The sequence below is a fragment of the Emys orbicularis genome, chromosome 2 (genome assembly GCF_028017835.1).
Source record: "Emys orbicularis isolate rEmyOrb1 chromosome 2, rEmyOrb1.hap1, whole genome shotgun sequence".
NCBI lineage: Eukaryota > Metazoa > Chordata > Testudines > Emydidae > Emys > Emys orbicularis.
Window position 1 is genome coordinate 39,883,515 of NC_088684.1, and position 20,969 is coordinate 39,904,483.

Consider the following 20,969-nt stretch of genomic DNA (forward strand, 5'->3'; position numbering starts at 1 on the left):
TTATTTGTATTTATAATTATTAGCTTTGCTTCTGTGCATACCTATAGTTTCAGCCAGGCTAGAGCCAGGGCTGTGCGCCCCCGACGCGCGGCTTCAGCCAGAGCCAGGCTGTGCACCCTCTTTGCCCCAAGGCTTTTAGCCAGTGGCAGAGCCAGGGCTGTGTGGTCCCTTGCCCCCAGCAGCTGGGCTGTATGCCCCCCAAGCCCGTGTCTTCGTTTGGGGCTGGAGCTGCTCCTGTGTGCCTCTGCCCTGCGGTTTTGGTGAGGCTGAAGCCAGGGCTGTGCGCCCCACCCACAGTGGTTGTGGCAGGGACAGGGCTGTGCCCCCCCACATGGTGGTGGGGCTGGGGCTATCTGTTCCCCCCCATGGAGCTCCAGCTGTCATTCCTTCCCTCCTCCCAGCTCTCTCTCTCCCCATTTTGTTTATTGCCCCTGATCTGTCCTTGACTTATACTAAAATTAACCATGGCAAAATCTTAACCTTAGATATAATACACAATCAGAGTGAACAATATGATGGCAGCAAACATCATGGCAATTCCACAATTATTATTAATTATTATTATTATTATTATGGTGGGTTTATTTAGGGGTAAACTGAATGGAAAGAAAAATGAAGAGAGAGAGGACATTGAAAGGAAGAGGAAAGGGGTAGATGTGGAGTGAAATACAGATGAAGAGACTGGGAGGGAGGGAAAGAGAGAATCAAAACTGTAGTTCTCTGAATGTTTGTAGGCCCTGGTTTGGCTCCTTCTGCAGTCGCTCCTCCTGGCTGGACTCTCAGTAAGGACAGACACAATTATTTCCATGACATTCTCATAGAAAGATGCATAGTTGTATTAATTTTACACAAGACATAGAATAGCATTCTGAACCAAATCATTAGTTGTTTGAGTCACTGAAAACTATTACTCAATCTTACTCATTATTATTTTGGATCTTCTGGAAAATTAATGTGAGCTTATAAAACTTTCTGGCTCACCAGCAGGTGAAAATCCTCTTGCTTAAAAAAAAAAAAAAAAAACACCACATACAGATTTCGACCTGGCATATGTATAAACAGGGAACCTACAAGACTCCCTTTACAGATAATAGTGCAGGTAGAACTGATATATTTAAGGCTTCTTATATGAAAAACAAGGAAGAATCTTACTAAGATCTTCATTTTAACTATATCTTGTGACTGTCAGTTCCATAGTTTGATTATGTGGTTTGTTTAAAAAGTGTTTCCTTTTATCAAATTTAATGCCTTCAGTGCATTTGAATGTCTTCTTGTTCTTGTAGTATGAGAAAGAAGGTAAATACAGCACACATATTTATCCTCTGTACTACTCACAACTTTGCATGCCTCTGTCATATCCCCCCTTATTAATCTGTTATCTAAATTACACAGATCCCAATCTTTTCAACCTCTCTTTATATACCCAGACAAAATTACATTAAGACAGAATTACAGTTAAAAGTACACGTGAATAATTTAAAGTAAAACACACTACAGGGATATTGTAATTATCCCAAAGCCTAGCATTACAAATTCTGGAAATCCAGAGTTAAGATTAAATTAAAAGAAACCCAAACAAGGGAAAGTATGGAAAAGCAGATGGGGTACTCAAACAACCCTTAACTCTGCCCTGTAGCGACACCATACCTGTACAATTAAGATTCATGCATATAGTATATGTAGGCCCAGATCAGATTAAAATTGATTTTTAAAGATGCATTAGATTTCTTCATTTTTTTCTCCTCATTGTATCATTATTTTACAGGAAATACAGGATACAAATTTCCCAAAATTTTGGGGCATTGTGTGTGTATTCAACCAAAGTTCTGGTTTGGATCTCTCATTACTTTTTTCAGGAATATTTGAAATACATCAGATATGTATGCAGTATCATGACTACGTAACTCATATTTAAAATGAAATAATATTTAAAAGCTATAAACAAAAAGTATAGCTTTTTTTCTTTCTTTCTACGCTTCAAGTGCAATTGTAAGACTGATGCTTGTATACTAGGGAAAGACGTTTCATGAATCACAGAAACTTTGTTTCTTTGTTTCAATATTTGTCTGAAAGCAGCATGTTATGCATTTTTGTCTCCCGCTAAACTGTGGAAAAATACGTGTAGTTGGTGCAGAATGTTTTTGTTTTCTTATACAAATCAGTTCTTAAGATAATGAACTGTACCTCTCTTCAATAAAACAGATATGTGATCATATCTTTGGCTACATTATTTTACCTCGTACAGTGTCAATGCTTTATCACAGATTCGAGCTTTAAATCCTTGAATGTGTTCAGAATGGATATCATCTGAAGGAAAATGTTCCCTTGATAAGATTATTTCAGCGTAAGCAGCAATAGTTTTAAATGAAGATGCATTTCTGACATTATAAAGAAAATGATATTTTTATAATTTTACCCAAGTTATAAGCAAAACTACAATGATAATAATAGCAAAAATGTTCAAAGTTGGATGCTTACACAGAAGTTCCTAAATCCATATTTAAACATTTAGATGGAAGTGGCCTGATTTTCAGAGGAGCAACCATAAATCCTACTAAAGTCAGTAACAACAGCAGGTGTTCAGCACTTCTGACAAATCAGGACACTTTTTAATTACATGTCTAAACCTCGATGAAGGTACCTAGGTTTGAAAACCTGGGGCAATAATTTTATTTATAAAGCACCCCCTTTCCAAGATTCTTGAAGAGCTGTATAATACTGTATATATAATATAATGACACAAATTAAAATACAATTTAACGTAATTAACAAAATAAAAGCTGAACAAGGGTATCCAAATGCAAACCTGTTAATAGATATTACATATATCACACCCAACAGAATGAACTTCAATATTAAATACATGGGGATAGTCAACTGACCCAGTAAACACTGGAGAGACAAGGTGGGTGAGAATATCTCTTATTGGACCATCTTCTGTTGGTGAAAGAGACAAGCTTTCAAGCTTACACAGTTCTTCTTTAGCTCTGGGGCATTTCAGGTCCCAGAATAAGGTAAAGCTGCCCAGTAGTAACAGGACTAGTAGAAACTGATACAACCGCTCAAGAATGTGGGCAGACAGGTCACCTGTTCCTGATGATGTTTGACAGATAACTTTAGAATGAAGAGGAAAGAAGAAGCCTTAATGCTCACTTATCTCAAAAAAAGAGCAGAAATAGAAAAGGTTGAGAAACAGCGATGAAAACGATTAAAGGCCTGGAGATACTTCCCTATGAAGAGAAGACTGGGACCACTTATTTTAGAAAGGAGACATGGCAAAACTGTAAAAAATTATGAATAGGAAAGAGCAGAAAAATCAGGCATGCCTATGTCTCCCTCTCATACCGCAAGGACAAGGAAGCACTCAATGAAATTGAAAGAAAAACTATTTAAAATGAATAAAAGGAAATATCTTTTTCTTTGTTTTATATCCAACACCTAATTAACCTGTGGACCTCAATTTCACAAGATGTCAATGGAAGCAAGAGTTTAGTAAGAGTCAAAAATAAGGATTAGACAAACAAACTTCCACTATGGACAGCTTATTCTGTAATTATGGGTATCTCTTCCATCTGGTCCTGGCCACAGTGAGGAAGGAAACTAAACTAACAGACCACTGGTCTGATCCATTATATCAATTTTAATGTTCTCTTAGAACTGTTGCCCCACAAAGACATCAGCAATGAGAACGTTAACAGGCCACTGGCCTGCCTAACACAGAAGATAACAAAAAGTGAAGGAGATGTCCCAACTAAAAGAAGATTCAAAATCAGGCAAAACTTGGCTTGTTTAAGGCCTAGCCTGAAATTCCTGGATGTTTTCCAAAACATGTGTTGAACCTCAAGGAATCTGGGCCAATATCTGAATTTGGAACAAACTGCCAAACCAGATGACTTTCATAATCTTAATCTGTAATTGGCTAGAAGGTTGTTTTTGAGAGATTACTTTTTTATTTTATTTCAACTTTTAATGTATCTATATAAACTGGAGATGGATTTTATAAAAAACTTAAAATAAAAAAGATAGATACATTGATTGTGGAACCCAATATTACTGTACAAAATAGCATAACTCAAAGGACACAAAAACTTGAGGACATACTATATCAACATGTTAACAAAAGTGCCCAACAATCCAGCACGCTGCTAGAGAAGGCTCCAAAAAAAGATGGGCCTTGCAACATATCCTACAAGCCTGTAAATTCAAGCTTTGCTAGACTAAAGGGGAATCAAATGCTATAGTTAAGAATCCTTCACAGAGAATATCTTGTCAGATGGACACAAACACATTGGTTCCCTGTATCTCTTCTATGTATTTAACATACAAATATACATGTAGAACACACGTAATTACAGATCACGTATCGGAGCTGTGACAGTGTGTCAAATTATGAATGCCATGAATGCCCTGCCATTTATAATACTAAAAAATTGTACTAATCTTCCGTAACTGTTCTTCAAGATGTGTTGCACATATCCATTCCACTCGTGTGCACATGCTCCGCACACAGTTGTTAGAAAATTTTCCCTCAGAAAAACCCGCCAGAGCAGCCTGAGTTCACTCTGCTGTCATGTGCCACTGTGTTTCAATATAAAGGGTCCAGCTGCCCACAGCACCCTCAATTCCTTCTTGCCAGACAACTTCAATGCAGAGGGGCAGGAGGATGGATCATAGTATGGAAGTGTGCAACACATCTTAAAGAACAATTACAGAAGTTTAGTAACCATTTTTTATTCTTCAAGTGATTGCACATGAGCATTCAACTCTTGGTGACTCATAAAGAAGGTGAAGGGTTTGGAATCTCTGTAACACAGACTGGAGGACAACTCATCCAAATTTAGCATTGTCTCTTGAGTGCTGAGTGTTGGCATAATGGGATGCAAAGGTGTGGACTGAAGACCAGGTTGCTGCTCTACAAGTGTCCTGGATGGGGACTTGTGCAAGAAATGCCACCAAGACTGCTTGAGATCTTGTGGAATGAGCAGTTACTTTGCTTGTCGGGGAAATGCCAGCCAGATCACAGCATACATGAATACAGGATGCTGTCCACAATTAAACTGTCTGTGAAGAGACTGGCAAACCCTGCATCCTGTCTGTGATGGCCCCAAATAGTTGGGTTGAAAACTGGAACTGTTTAGTACTATTTATGTAGAACGTCAAAGTCCTTCTAACATCTAGGGTGTGCAGGGGTTGCGCCTCTCTATTGGTGTGTGGTTTGGGGTAAAACATAAGTAAGTAAATTGACTTGTTAATAGGAAAGTTAGATACCACTTTAGAGATAAATCTTGGATGAGCAAATATACTTTGTCCTTAAAGAAAATTTTATAAGGCAGTTCAGACATCAGAGCACGTAGCTCAGCCATATTCCTGGCAAAGTGATGCCTACTAAAAAAAGCCACGTTCAATGATAGGTGTGGCAAAGAGCACCTTGCTAACGGCTCAAACTAAGTTCAAGCCTCATGGAGGAATAGATTCCCTTCTCTGAGGGTACAACCTTTCCAGGCCTTTCAATAATCTGCTTGTCATATCATTAGCAAATTTAGAATGGCTGTCCAAGTAAGGATGGAAAGTTGATATTGCTGCTAGGTCAACATTGACAGAACTAATCACCAACCATGAATGTTTTAGGTGTAATAAATAGTCCTGGATAGAGGACTGGATTGGTGAAACCCCAAATTGACAAGACCAGATGGAAAAATGCTTCCACTTCAAAATGTAAATAGTCTTGGTGAACGGCTTTCTACTATTTAATAAGACATTGCAAACTTGCTCCAAACAAGGCTCCTCTTTTTGATTTAGCCATAGATCCTCCAGGCTGTTAAATGAAGTACCTGCAGGTTCCGTTGGAGCACCTGACAAGGTCCTGCAAAATTATGTCTGGGTCCAAAGGAAGTGAAATTGGAGCCTCTACCAACAGATCCAGGAGAGTGGAGAACCAGTGCTGCCAGGACCACCCGGGGACTATTACTATAACCTGGGCATGGTCTCGTTTGATCTTTTGCAACACTCGTTGTAGAAGTGGAATTAAGGAAAAGTGTAGCACAGCTTGTTCAGCCAAGACAGTAAGCAAGTGTCCATGATGGAACCGGGACTGCAACCTTGTAGGAAACAAAACTGATGGCTTTTCATTTTGGCCTTGGTTGTGAACACTGCTGGAAAATGCACCTGACATCCAGGCAGAGAGACCATTTGTAGTGACTCAAACGATCTGCTTAGGTGGTCTGCAAGCTCATTCTGCAATCCTGCAATGTAAGAGGCTTTGAGATTGATTGAATTGGCAATGCAAAAGTTCTATAGGTGAACTGCCTCTTGACAAAGTGGAAAACAGAGGGTTCCTCCCTGCCCGTTGGGGGAAAACATTGCTGCTGTGTTGTCTGTGAGGACAAACAGGCTTTTTCCCTTGACCTGAGATAGGAAAGCCTGAGGGGCTAGGCAGACAGCCCTTACCTCCCTGACATTGATATGTAGAGACATGAGGAGCCCATGAGGACCATAAACCCTGAGCTTGTAAGGGGACCCAGATGAGCCCCACTCCCAGGCAGCCACATCCATCACCAATGTTAGCAAAGGTTGAGAGTAGTCCAAGGGAATGCCTGCACATACATTGACCAAGTCTGTCCACCAATCTAGAGATGTCATTATGCTAGAGAGCACATTCAGCAGAGAGTTCAGATGGTGACAACTTGGTGAATAAATGGAGGCCAGCCAACTCTGAAGAACCCTGAGATATAATCTGGTATGTGCACAAGACTTTATGTCCCAGGAGCCTTATACAGTTTAAGGCTATACTACTAACTAAGTACTGATCAACTAGAAAACTATTTACATTAAATTTACAACAAGCCAAGCAAGTCCAACGGCCATCATGGATGGTAAGAAGGAAATGAGCGGAATCTGGGGCAGCTGGATCTTTTATATCAGCATGCAGTAGTGGGCGACAGCAGAGAGCACTCAAGCTGCCCTGATGGATACCACTGAGGGAAATTTTTCTGATGACTGTGCATGCAGCACTCACACACCAAGAATGGAATGCACATGTACAAGCAGAGGCTTGATGCCTAGTAGACAAACTGTCTGAGCAGCTGTGACAGAACAATCAAGGGGGATCAACAGTGAATGACTGTTTCCTACCAAAATAATGGGTTTTCTGTGAGCAGGTCCATTGACTTTCAATGCTTTCCTACAGAGAAGCCAACCGGTGGGGAGCCATGGAGCCTGGACCTGCTCCCACCCCCAGCAAACTGAGGAGACAGTCAGAGAACTGCTTCTATAAGTCAGAGAGACCAATATGGCCAGACTGAGAAGGCCAGAAGGGCTGCGTGGCCTAAGGTCTCAGACCATGACTCACTGGGTAGAAAGGTCAGACTGAGGGAATGTGTGTTCAGAAGGTTGTTATTTTCCATAAATCTGTAATTCTCTTGTGCTTTTTAAGAGTAAAGTGTGTGAGACAAGATATTCCTGTGACAAGCCTGTGCTGCCTTGCTTTACTGCCACATTGCCCCTGAAGGGTGTAACTAAGATACCTGAGTTCCCACAGCTAGGTAGACTCTGTGGGGAGTGTGTCTAAGCAACTGGGGGCTTGGGAGGGCTGTGGCACTGGTTCTGGGATCTTTGTGGCTGGATTGTAGGATCCCAGCACCTAAGAAGGGTATCTGATGGGGGTCTGCACCTGGGAGTGCACATGAGATACCCAAGGTATGTCTACACAGCAGCTGGGAGAGCTAGCATTCTGAAAACAGCAATGTGGCCCAAAGGCATGTTTTGCAGCTTTGGGCTAGGGACCTGGGTACCTACCACCAAGGGGGTTGGGCAGGATTGCACTCAGGTAGCTAATCCGAGCTGTCACCTGTGCCACACTGCTATTTTTAGTGCACTAGCTTGAGCAGAGCGAGCTCATGTACGTGTACTCACACTGGGAATTACATCTCCTAACTGCTGTGTATACATGCCCCCAGATTAGTGATCAGCCACTATCTAGACCCAGGGGTTTGAAGCGTACGGGATTCAGAGGTTGGATCCAATCAAAACAGAGTGCGGGACAGGGACAGGTTGTGACAGTGTCCTTTATAATAAATGTAGTCTGGAGTAATATAACATAAAATTTTCACATTAAATGAGAGAATGTGGTATAGGAAAATGTTATTTTTATATACACAAAGAACTGATTTCTCAAGAAATTCCTACCTGTTGGATGTGTCTACTACTTCGTTTCTGAGGTTGGTACATAAGCCAAGTATACAAGACAGGATCAATATTGACTGCTAATCCCTGCACACTGGCCAAAAGTACTGCACCTAGATAGCATAAAGAGAAAAATGAAATTAAAAAGATAAACTATATAAACACACATACAAATATATATTTTCTTTAGTAGATACAAATCCTTTTTGAAAAAGAAAGTTCACTCCAGTTTTAGAGATAGTCTCAATTTTAACACTAAGTACCACATAAACTGATAAGAGTATTTTAAAATGGATTTAACTTTTTAATTGTGAACACTGTATGTACTGTAAATTTGTCACATGCCTCTTTTGATTAGGATGGGATTTTTTTATTTTGTTGATGGTATATCACAATACAATATTGCTTTATTTTAAATAAATGCTTTTGTAAAATGGCAATTTTGAAAGTGATAAACATTTCTAAACACAAAATATGACCCTATATCTTTATAAAGAGAAGTGGAAAAAGAAAGTTGGCAAAGGTGGAAGAAGAATGGAGAATCAAGGAATCTTACAGAAGAAATAAAATTCATAGATTCATAGATTCAAGGACTGGAAGGGACCTCGAGAGGTCATCGAGTCCAGTCCCCTGCCCTCATGGCAGGACCAAATACTGTCTAGACCATCCCTGATAGATATTTATCTAACCTACTCTTAAATATCTCCAGAGATGGAGATTCCACAACCTCCCTAGACAATTTATTCCAGTGTTTAACCACCCTGACAGTTAGGAATTTTTTCCTAATGTCCAACCTAATACTTCTGCACAATGTTAACCTCTTCTCACAAAAGCCCTCTTGACATTACATAAGATTGCTGTTAATTTCTGATTGTCAATGATTCCATAAACTATTCACAGCCTTTAGGTGAAGTCTTTCACAACTGTCTTTGGCTTTCATGATTCTTAAAATCTGCCAATCAACGCCTCTAAGCACCTACATTTCACGAGGCTTGCCCTAAATTGGTGGTGGGGAGTGGGAGAACCTGAAGAAATAATTCTGTTCACCTCTGACTTCCCAGGTCTGACTAGGATCTATATTTCTGCTAATTGTCCTTATTGAGAAGGACAGGCCTTACTCCATCACCCATGCACTAGATTGCATGAAAATTTAAAATGAACCCAAACAGTGAACCTCAAAAGTTGAAGGGACTCCAGACACACAGTTACAGCTCACTTCATTTACAGTGGAGACTGCAAAGATCTCATGGAAGATGGAGTGTATCACAAAGGCCAATGCAACTGACCACCATTCTTACTGCCAGCAGGGACACCCAACTTATGGGGGCCTCTCAATTGTAATCACATCCCTTTTGCTTCCAGCAAGTGATCAGTCTGACAATTCATAACCACTCCTTTGTTCCCAGCAATTGCTGAGGCTTCTGTGTTTCTCTCACAGTCAGAGCGGTAAAACAGTTGGAGAAAGAACAAACCCAAATGTCCAGGAGACTTATTGTGAAGATTAGTGGATTGTGGAAATCACAAGACAACAGAACTGTGTATATCATATAAACCCCTATTCATCATATCACAAAAGTGAGAAACTTGGCAGCTTTGCAAACGGTGTGGGGAAAAGGAAGCACAAAACAACATGGAGAAAATGCACAAAATTTCTTGGTTTTGCTTTTGTAGGTTTTTTGTGTGTGTGTGTGCTGCAAACACAGCTGTTTTCACACAAAAATTGTGAATGTAACCCAAAGCTCACAACTTCTCTCCCTAGACTCTTTTCTCAGCCAACAGAAACACTATGCAAGAATTGAGCCTTGTAGCCCCAGGCCCAAAGAAAATAATGTAACCCATTCTTCCCCCCAAAAAGAAAACACTTGTAATCGGTCGGTGGGGTCAACTTTCTCTATAGTGAGCCAGAGGGGGATGCCTTGGAGCATTCTTCCAGCTGGTGCTCTGCCCAAAGCAGACTTCAATTATCTCTCTGTCCTGGGCAAAACATTATTTGGATGGATGTTGTCAGATACCCTAACTGACCCACTAGAGATTACAAGGCAAAACACTAGAGAGGGAGACATACACACAAAAGGCTCTCCTACAAGACTGACCAAAAGATTAAAAAAAAAAAAATAAGAAAAAAGTTAGAACGGAGAAAAGAGAAAACTGAACAACCATGAAAAGGAAACAATCGAACCATGCGTTGGTTCTGAAAAGTTTGTATTCAAAATGTTATTTTCTAAACATTAATATTAATTTGCATTCCCATCTCTTTTATAACCATTCAAAATTTATGTTTAACATTTGAACAGGTTCTTGATAAAGCTTCATTTATTTTCCTCAGTATAAGCAATGTAGTACGAATTTATTTTAATTCCCACAAATGTAATCATTTAGCAACTATGATTAACTATGGTGTCTTAAGTGATGATTAGTAAGGCTTAAGATGGGATTTTTCAACCTATGGGAGGTAGGTGCCTGAATCCCACTGAAATCCAACTTCACACACAAGTTGTCCAATTGCAAGACCAGGGCACCTGTCTCTTGTATCAATTACAGTTAGCATCTGCTTATGTAATATGACATTCTTTATCCTTGCAGTATTAAGACTGCATTTTTGCTTTACAATCAAATTTTGGATACATTTTCTTTTCTTAAAATACATTTTTAAACACTACCATTGTCAGCAGTCTAAACTGTTGCAAATCCTCACGATTTTATCATGAGCCTCACAATATTTGGTGCTTTTCTTAAAACACCAGTTTCTGGGGTTATACAATAATTTCAGTTATATTTTTATAAGAGTTTCTTGCCCTCAGTTATGGAGAAAAGCTTGGAAGGGGACTCTTAAAGCTCAAAAAACAGACGGCAAATAAAAAGATACCCAAATGTATTATTTTAATAGTTAATTATTTTCAAATCAATTTAATGATTATTTGGGGCCTGACTCACGATTCTTGTATGCTTGGGGTTGGCAGTACTTCAGTCTAGGTAGAGAACTATGGATTAAATGGACATATTGAGTGAGTGTACTATCCTCTCTGCCCCGAAGGTGGAACTTTCAAGTCCTGGAGAAGATGCATTAGCAGTATGGGTGGAGGAGTGTGAACTGCTGTTGCATATGTATTGGAATTATTCTGTATCTAAAAAATAACAGGAGTACTTGTGGCACCTTAGAGACTAACAAATTTATTAGAGCATAAGCTTTCGTGGGCTACAACCCACTTCTTCGGATGCATAGTGGGTTGTAGCCCACGAAAGCTTATGCTCTAATAAATTTGTTAGTCTCTAAGGTGCCACAAGTACTCCTGTTATTTTTGCGGATACAGACTAACACGGCTGCTACTCTGAAATCTGTATCTAAAGTTCTTCAAATACAGACAATGGAGCATTTTCATGGACACTAATTTTTTTTTTTTTTTAAGTTACACTAACACGAGTTAATGCAGCGAGTATTCTGCATTCAGGACTAGAATGTTATTTATTTATATGTATTTATATGCATTTATATTACTATAGCTATTTAACTGCAAAGGTGCACAATTTTAAACCAAATGGATAAATGTAATGCAAAGAGAAATGATGAAGACCAACGTATCTGATTTGAAATTTTGCAATGAAAAATGAAATTCAGTTCATAAAAAGCGGCTGATTATTGGAAGATGAAGCAACAAAATCCAGATATTTTTAGTAGTAATACTGTTCAAGGAGAACAAAAAGAGTGATTTCTCCAAATAACGTATATGATATTTCATAAGTAGATGGAACAGTATTTTAAATTTAATTTATACAATCCTTTCATTTATATCAACACACTTTAGACACAGATAGCAAAAATATACCATTCAGTGATATAAGATACTTCACAAAAAATTTTAAAAAGCTAAAATATTAAATTTTGAATTTATTTTACATAAAAAGTGAGCAAACCTGTTGAATTTTTTAAGGCAGGAAATACTATCAAAGTGGGGTTAAGTGAGGAAGACTTGAGGAGTGCAATGTGCAAAAGACAGTCAAAAAATACACAAAGATAAATCATCAGTATAGCACAGGCTCTGAGCTGGAACACACACAGAGGAACTCCTGTAGCTAGAAGAGGCTTTGTGATCTGATAGTTTTAAATGTCAGTAATAAACCTTAAAAATAAATCTTCAATTTAAGGAGAAGCCAGTGGTAGGATATAAAATAAAAGAGTAACATGTGTACAATGCGAACAACGATAAATAAGCCTTGCAGCAGGATCTTCAGCAGATTGGAGACTGGAAACAGAAAATGCTTGAAGGTCGGTATGGAGCACATTACAATAATTAGCATTTATCAACATTTTAGGCGCCAAAATTATGAGGGAGTCCTGCATCTTTAAAAGATATTGTCTGATGTCAGCTAGCCTTAATGATAGATTCATTATATGTGTCAAATAAAAAATATGAATTGGACAGACTTCCCCGGGGGGCAGGATTTGGGGAGGAGTCAGCCTAGGGGCAAAAATTAGTGGAAATTTTTTTTATAACAAACTCCCCCAAAACAACAACAAAAATAGTGTTAGCAGGTAACATGATTTAGTACTGCAAAAAATGAACTGAGCTCAAACTGTTAGGAGGTTGGAAATCATTTCAAGTTAAAGCATGATTTTGACTGTCAACTTTAACTATGGAGCTGCTATGATGGCTCCATAAGCTCAAAGGTGAGGCGGAGGAGGACACTGTAGTTTAGTTTCTCAAACCTCTTTAGTTGTTCATCCCTTAAGCCTGAGAAAAACAGTTCAAGTAGCCAGATAAATAATTAAATTATTTTGACTTTTAGTTTGAGTGGCAGGTAAGTTCGGCTTGCTACTAACCACTTACTAAACTTTACTTCAGCATTTTTTGCTTAGGCCATGCTTACACTACCATGATAAGTCGACCTAAGTTATGCTACTCCAGCTACGTGAATAACATAGCTGGAGACGATGTAGCTTAGGTCGACTTACTGAGGTATCTACACCATGCTGTGTCGACGGGAGACACTTTCCCATCGACTTACGTTAATCTTAAATTAACCAAATGGATATATGTTCTAGTTCTGATGGAATACTGGGAGTCAACCAGAGAGTGCTCTGCAGTCAATTTAGCGGGACTTCACTAGACCCTGTAAATCGACCCCGGCTACATTGATCCCAGCAGCGTCAATCCCCAGTAAGTGTAGAGATGGCCTTAGATTCTACATGTACATGTAATATAGACAAATACTTTTTATGGGGCCTCTCCAAGAAATCCAAGCATAAAAGGATTCTACTTAATCAGCTAATTTTAAATTTAGCTATCATGCCAAAAATTAAGGGCTGACCCAACTGCCATAGAAGTCTCTCATTGACTCCATTGGCATCAGGATCAGCACATAAACAGATTCTTTTGAGGCAGGTTTTATATTTAATTAAAGATTCTTTAATGACTATTTTATCTTTTTCAGGAAAAAGCACTAAAGTTTCCTGAATTTCATTAAGAGTGGTTTGAACTTTTTTCACTCCCTCTGTGAATTAAATTCAGGTTTCAATGAAGAACTGGTCTTACTGACATACTGTGTTTCACTTTCAAAGCCCAATTCACATATATTTATCTCATACCCCTTTCTAGTTAACCAGTACAAAATATAAATCTTGATAACAATTGTTATGCAGTCTTTGAGAATATGAAGGAACAGACCCTTAGGGTCATGGTGTACATTTTAGGGAGATATGGGGGTACATCCCCCCCCCCCAAAAAAAAAAAAACAATTTTCAGCTTGAGTGAAAAACAATTTGTTTCTTCCCGCAACTTTCAGCCCCAACCCGGAGGAGGAAGAAGACAGAGGGAGGGGGCCAGGCACAAAGAGGAGAGGAGAGAGTACAATAGAACCTCATAGCTATAAAGACCAGAGTTACGAACTGACCAGGCAACCACACGCCTCATTTGGAACTGGAAGTACACAATCAGGCAGTAGCAGAGACCAAAAAATAAAAAGGCAAATACAGTACAGTACTGTGTTAAACAACAACTAAAAAAATAAAGGGAAAGTAGCATTTTTCTTTTGCACAGTAAAGTTTCAAAGCTGTGTTAAGTCAATGTTCAGTTGTAAACTTTTGAAAGAACTATAATGTTTTGTTCAGAGTTACAAACATTTCAGAGTTATGAACAACCTCCATTCTGGAGGTATTCGTAACTCTGAGGTTCAACTGTAGTCTGAGGTTACCTAGTAGAGCTGCACTCAGAACTCAATCCCCCCCCATGGATAAGCTAGCTAATGAGCTGGGCAGGGAGGAGGCATCAGAAGTTGCAATCTCCTGTCTCTAGGAACCAACTCTGTCTCCCTGATAGGCAGGCAGGCAGGCAACTCTCTCTGTTTCCTTCCAACCCAACCTGCCCCTCCCCCCCCCCCCCGCCGCCATCACCTCCAGCTCTAAGTACAGAGCAGAGAGTGCCCAAGCTTGGTAGGCAGTGCGACTCAGCCATCAGCCCCTTTGCCCAGAAGCATCAACTCTAGCCCCTCTTCGTCATTCCTTCTGATCCTACCCAAGAGGCAGGATCAGATATGGGAGAGGGGGTTGGTCACATTTCTGGGGGATGGCACTGGTGTCTGAGAGAAGAGTTTGGGGGAGGGCACAACCTTGGGAGAGGGGGCTGTGGCTTATGGGAGGAACCTCTTGGGAGGTAAGAGGTGGCAGGGAGGGAGACAGGCTTGGGGTAGACTTGGGATAACAGATTTGTGGGGAATTGGAGCAGATGGAGGAGAAAAGGTGTTTGGTGGGAGAGAGGAGAAGTTTGGTGAGAGAGAAGGAGAGTATAGGCTAATGAAGAGGTTTGGTGGGTGGAGAGTGAAAGAGGGATGATTGGTGGAGAAGGAGTGCTTTGGGAGGAAAGATTGGAGATTTGAGGAAGCCAATTGTTTGGGGAGGAGAGGTGTGCGGAGCCTGGGTTGTGGAGGTGTAAAAGTGGACTTCTGTTGCAGGCGTCTTCTTGGAAGAGCCCTCCCCTTCTTGGAAGAGCCCTCCCCCAGGCTCCTGGTACTCTGAGTGTCTGTGACCCTCCCATCTTTTTGTCAAAATGAGTCCATTGCTTAAAATGGACAGGAGTATTCCAATTGTGAATGGAATTATTATTCTAACTCAACAGCGAGCACATGACAGCAGTGATATAGCTAATTTTGTGGATGATCTGGGATAAGAAGCAGTCTTGAGACTTTGTGAACAGGACTGATAGAGATGGTGCTCAACATATTTAATCTCTGGAAGAAAAGCAAGAACACTCTACTGTTGGAACACTTCCTGAAATCTCCTTTCAATTAAAAATATGAATATTTAAATTGTTCTCAATGCAAAACTTCAGAAATGAAACTCTTTATCTCAAGATTTTAAATATTTTTCTGGGAAAAAGAATAGTAGCACCTTTACCAAAAAAAACCAGCAACACCTTTTTTAGTTACAATAAATTTGGGATTTTTGTTGAGGGAGGGATGACAAAACAAATGAAAATGTTCTGTAATGAAAATTAATTCTGACAAGTTTTGTTTATTTTTTAGTAACTAAGTAGCTTAAGAAAACATTACACCAGCATGCTACGTAAACTGCATCATAAATTATTCCAGCAATGACCTCATGACTTTGAGGTGTCTTGGAGTCCATGAATGCTAAACAGGTGCTGACGCAGGTTAACTTAGCATCATAAATTTAATATCCAATTATTTCAAAGGGGAAGGGGAATGAAAAAAAAGTCTTGTTTTTCATTTATCATCATCAGATTATTCAAACCCCAATATACTGTACTAGACACAGATCTACATATTATACACAAATAAAGAGTTCTTTTGTACAAGAGTGTGCAGGCAATTAGCTCTTTATGATGGCTTGACTCAGAACAGATCCACTGTAAATCACTAAAATTGAAAATATCTAACTTTGTTTAATTTTAGCCTGAGAGACAAGTAAGGGAAAAAGTGTGCTTTGCTACTCTGCTTACTGCCAAAATGGCTCACTTAGCCACATTCCGAACAGGCTTTACCAATTAGCTATCCCAGGGCACCACAATCATTTTCAGTTACATCCTAAAGTGAAGAATGAGAGCTGAAGCAGGGGTTAGAGACTGAAGTTACACAGCATAAAAATTAAACATGCACACTTTTTGTCAGTTTTATAACATATATGACAAGCCAGTAAGATTGCCTTGTAAAATATCAACTTATCTGAGGGACAAAGTGTCCTGCTTTTTATCTGGAATCACTGAACCAGACAGGGAGAGCAGACATATCAATCCACATTAAAGTTTAAGTGACTATGAACACTTATATTTTGCATTATGGCAGCTACAGTAAGTCAACAACTTTTTATCATCTACCCATTGAGATATCTGTCTGCAAGTCTCACTATTTAAGGCTTATTTGAGTGGCTTTTTAAAAAGATCTAATTACAGACACTAATATCTTTAAGACAAATATTTTACACGTTACTTTATCTCAGAGAAAAAACACAACCAAATGGGCTGGGTTTTGGCAGAAAGAGTACTTAGTTCCTAAGGAGAGTGGGAAGACCAATGTGGGCAAGTCATGATCCCATCAAAATCATTGACAAAACCCTAATTGACTTCAATGGGAGTAGGATCGGGCCCAATTTGACTGTTATAAACTTCATTTTTATGTAATGCTGAAATGTTAGCAGTCAAAGTGTCAAATATATTTTGTCTCAACTCTCTCCTATTGTTTGAAAATCCTATAGAATAATAAACAAAACCATAAACCTTTATTTAACATTACCCAGGCTACCTAAAGGCAAAAATATTCACTAGGGAAAGCTATGTTACAGACAGTGCACAGAAACTTGAAGAAAAATGAACACACATTTGTTAGAGTTCCATGGTTATTTTAGTAAAGTTTTCTTTTTGTTTTAAAACTCACAAGTACAATTGAAAAGGTTAGTTATTTAGGCCAATACTCAAATACTTTTTGTAACAACCACAGTATTTTCCCCAGTAAAAAGGTTAAAACCAGCTTTTCCCTTCAACTCAGGCATTTTAAAATTCAGTTTCTCCACAGATCACTCATATGCACATGTTCCCACAACCACACACAAAGAATCCTAAATATTTAATTATGTTTTAACGCTATTTGCCTTCCAAGTAACAGCTTTTGGTCTTAGGAAATATTTCATAGTTTAATGGTCAATACTTGTATGTTATGTACTGTAATTAAGTATCTATTGTATGTAGTAGTAAAAACAATATGCAAATAATATAAATGTAATGTTTTGACCTGTTTTGCATAAAAATATATACATTGTGGTGGCATAACTTTCAAGCACATGTTCTAACAAACAATTTTAGGGGTTCTTGAAAATCAAAGTATGTATGGCCATCTATATATGCATTTGAACATATGCAAACCACAAGGGATGAAATTAAAGAAGATACAACATCAAAATACACAAATTCATTCAACACATTGGCTAAACACAAAAGGTTCTGCTGCTTATTGCTTTAAATCAGGTGCAACTTCACTGAAGTGAAAGGAGTTACACTGCTGTTAAAAAAAAAAAAAAAAAAAGGAGCGTGATCAGAATCAGACCCCAAAGTGAAGAATACGCAATCAAGCTATTAAGAATAGTTTTCATCATGCTCTCATCATTCATGTAAAAACTCAGGGCCTAGTTATGCCTTATGATGTTAAGATTGGAGCTAAGTCAGTTAAGACCCATACCTTCATTACAGGGTAAAATTTGGATCTTATTTTAGAAACAAATGCAGTTTATTCATATATGACATATATATGACATATATGACAAACTGAAATATAACCAGTTTTCACCAAAAATTGCTAAAATGTTAATATTAAACATGTATGGTATACAATTTTGAAATACAAAGTATTTTAGTATTTTTTCAGTAACTGCTTCCTAGTTTTTCTATTCCATTTGAACAAAACTATGTACATTGACTTCTGAGGGTACAGGGACGTGGGGTTGGGAAGTTGGCTAAAGAAGAAACACCACTTATTCAGTATGACTAGCAAATGTATGGGCAGCTGCAGCATGCAGGATATGTGTCAGCTCTCTTTTTGGTTATTACTGATTTGTCTCTGTGAAAACATGGTAACAGATGGCTATTATTACCCTGCTGAGCAGAACAGCCCTCCCTCCCCTAAATTGTAGCTCTTAACATAAGGATCATTTCTTTATAAGCTATTATGAACCTTTCTAATGCCCACATTCATGTTTTAGACACATATATTTAGCTATAACCTTTCTATTATTTATATTTGATGTTGTAAAAATGAAGGAACATGATATGCAGCCTCATATTTAGCAGATTTTCATCAGTTTATAACTTGACCAAATCTGAATGAATTTTCAGGGTGTCAGCAAAAACCACACCCGTGACCCAAGATGAATACCATGCCAAATTTCAATGTCTTGCTGAAAACCACTGAAATCTCAGAGCTCTTAAAAATAACTTTTTTTATATAATGGAAAGTGATAAGCAACTTAAATATAGGTGTCACTGTCACTTCCCCTATAATAGCTAACTCAGTGTATCATGGCCTGACTGTACATGTACAATACTATACCACCAACTGTGAGCAATCAATGTCACAGTAGTACTACAAAGAAGAATAAGACTTGTATTTGAATAGTAAGGCAAGTTACTTTGCTAAATGACTTCATTTTATCCTTCAGGACACTGCCTCTGCAGGTACCCATTGAGAGAGACTAAATATAGTGACAACTCTCTGAAAGAAGACTCAAGAGTACAGTTAATTCAAAAATGAATGAAACACAGCTCTCCTTAAATGGAGAATCCAATCTAATCTGGGCTAAGTAGCAAGAGAATAATATTACATAAAGATATTAATCAAGCCCTGTGTAGGAGCTTTGAGGATCTGCACAACTGATATATGACAAGTAGATGCTGCATAAACTGGTAACCCCTCCTTTCCGCAGTAGAAAGAGTGTTAAGTACTTCTGGTGTAGGAATTTCAGTGGGCATATAGAATTAAGTATTCAGACAGGCTATCCATTTAAATCACCTCTGGACTTAAATGGACAGGCCTTTATCTTTCCACCAAAAGCTATAAACCATCTTGAGAATTTCTTAACAGGCTTTGTCCCATCAAAGAAATAAATGATAGACCTCTTTACTGCCAATGCTGGTCCTATGGGCACTTTCTGCATAAACAAAGAACCTCAGAACTTTGGATCCATTAGCAAAATATCTCATAAATAGATCTGAATAGCTTCTATCTGAGCACGCCCATTCATCCTTGGACTCATAGGATTCAACAAGTGATCTAAGAGTCTTAGATTGTTGGAACAGGCCCTTGCGATGAAGTCTGTTAACTGCTCATGTGTCCAGGATGGTCATGGACCTAGCCAGCTGGGCAGCACAAGGATGGGGAGGCAAACATTGGCTCAGTTCAGAAATAACTGGGGCTCATTAGAGTCTGAAACTCAATTAAAAGGAAGATACTAGTGCTGCTGTGATTGGATCAACAGCCAAGCTGCCAGACAGTGCCTGAGTTTTGAGATTGTTTAAAAAGACTAGTTTGGTCTGCTTTCCCTTGTATGACAAAAAGGAGACCTTTCAGTTTGTTTATTTCTGGGGCAAGAAGAGAATTACAAAACCTGTTTAAAAAGAGAGATTCTTGTAGTTAATTTCTCTTGTAGGGCAAGGATAATTTCCAGTTGTTCAATTCTTTCTGGGTCAAAGCATGGAATTGTGTTCATGGGGTCAGGAATCGTGTTTTCAGGTTTTATTTATTTAACCAGGCTTAAGACCTTTTGAACCCTCTTAAAGAAGAGGATCAAAACACTGTGGCCCTCTTCTAGTCCATGAGGGCGTCTAGTCTCATTTGTAAAAGGAGAGGTTCCAGTGATTGGGGCTGTGCCAAATTACTGAACGCTGGTGTCTTCCCAAGTGAAGAGAGACCATATAGTGTTTATTGGGGGACTCTTAGGGGGCAAGAAGTTTAGGAAGGCAGCATACACTACTACCTTATTAAAGAGGCCAAGACTGGAAATGGAAGGAGCATGACAAACTGGAGTTCCCATTTTTCTCATTACTCAGGAACTGCAAAATGGAAACCCAATCCCAGCCCTATCAATCTCTGCCTAATAAGGATCTGAGCTACTTTGAACCAAAGAGTACTTTATTAGTTCTGGATGATATTCTCATCTAAAACAAAGCAAATGAAGAAATTCTGATTCCATGAATGGAAGTTCCGGTAGCTGTAATGGGGGGGTAGGATTCAGCTTGCCCATAATGGGTTCTCAGGTTTTCTTGTACTCCTGCAGGCAAAATATGCTTGACCTTCCCAAATGGTCAAAGACTGCACACTACTCCTGAGGGCATTCTGTGCCAAAATATTAAAAATTCTGTGCACAATATTTTAAAATTCTGCAAGTTTAATTTGTCAATAAATAAATGCAGAGGCTCCAGCATAGCAGTGGGGAGCACAAGCCACTGGAAACTCCCCAACCCCCACCCCTGGGACTTCAGTGGTAAGGCTGAACCCGACCTTGACACAGCACAAGGTCTGACCCTGCCCCAGAAACACCCTGGGGCCTTGCTGCCCTGCGCCAGGTGCACCAGGTGTGGGGCGGGCAGGCAGGCTCAACCAGGTAGGATCCAAGTGTGGAGGGGCTCAGTGTGGGGGGAACCAGGTGTGGGACAATCTGGGTGCAAGCATCCCAGCGGAGAGTCTAGGTGTGGGGGATTTGGATGCACAGAGGATTGTTGGGGGGGTTCCAGGTGCAGGGGCAATGGGACTCTGCAGCGGCTTCCAAGTGAAAGTGGTTGGGGCTCAGCAGA

At 39.3% G+C, this 20,969-nt stretch overlaps 1 protein-coding gene across 3 annotated transcripts in view; it reads right to left on the reverse strand.

The window, feature by feature from the left end:
- Positions 1 to 20,969, reverse strand: part of VPS13B (vacuolar protein sorting 13 homolog B) — a 947,892-nt gene that overhangs the window by 531,571 nt on the left and 395,352 nt on the right. For all 3 annotated transcript variants that reach the window (XM_065397834.1, XM_065397833.1, XM_065397835.1), the window contains exon 19: positions 8,185 to 8,294. In XM_065397834.1, coding sequence (XP_065253906.1) covers positions 8,185 to 8,294 — 110 coding nt within the window. The remainder of the gene's footprint in view (positions 1 to 8,184; positions 8,295 to 20,969) is intronic.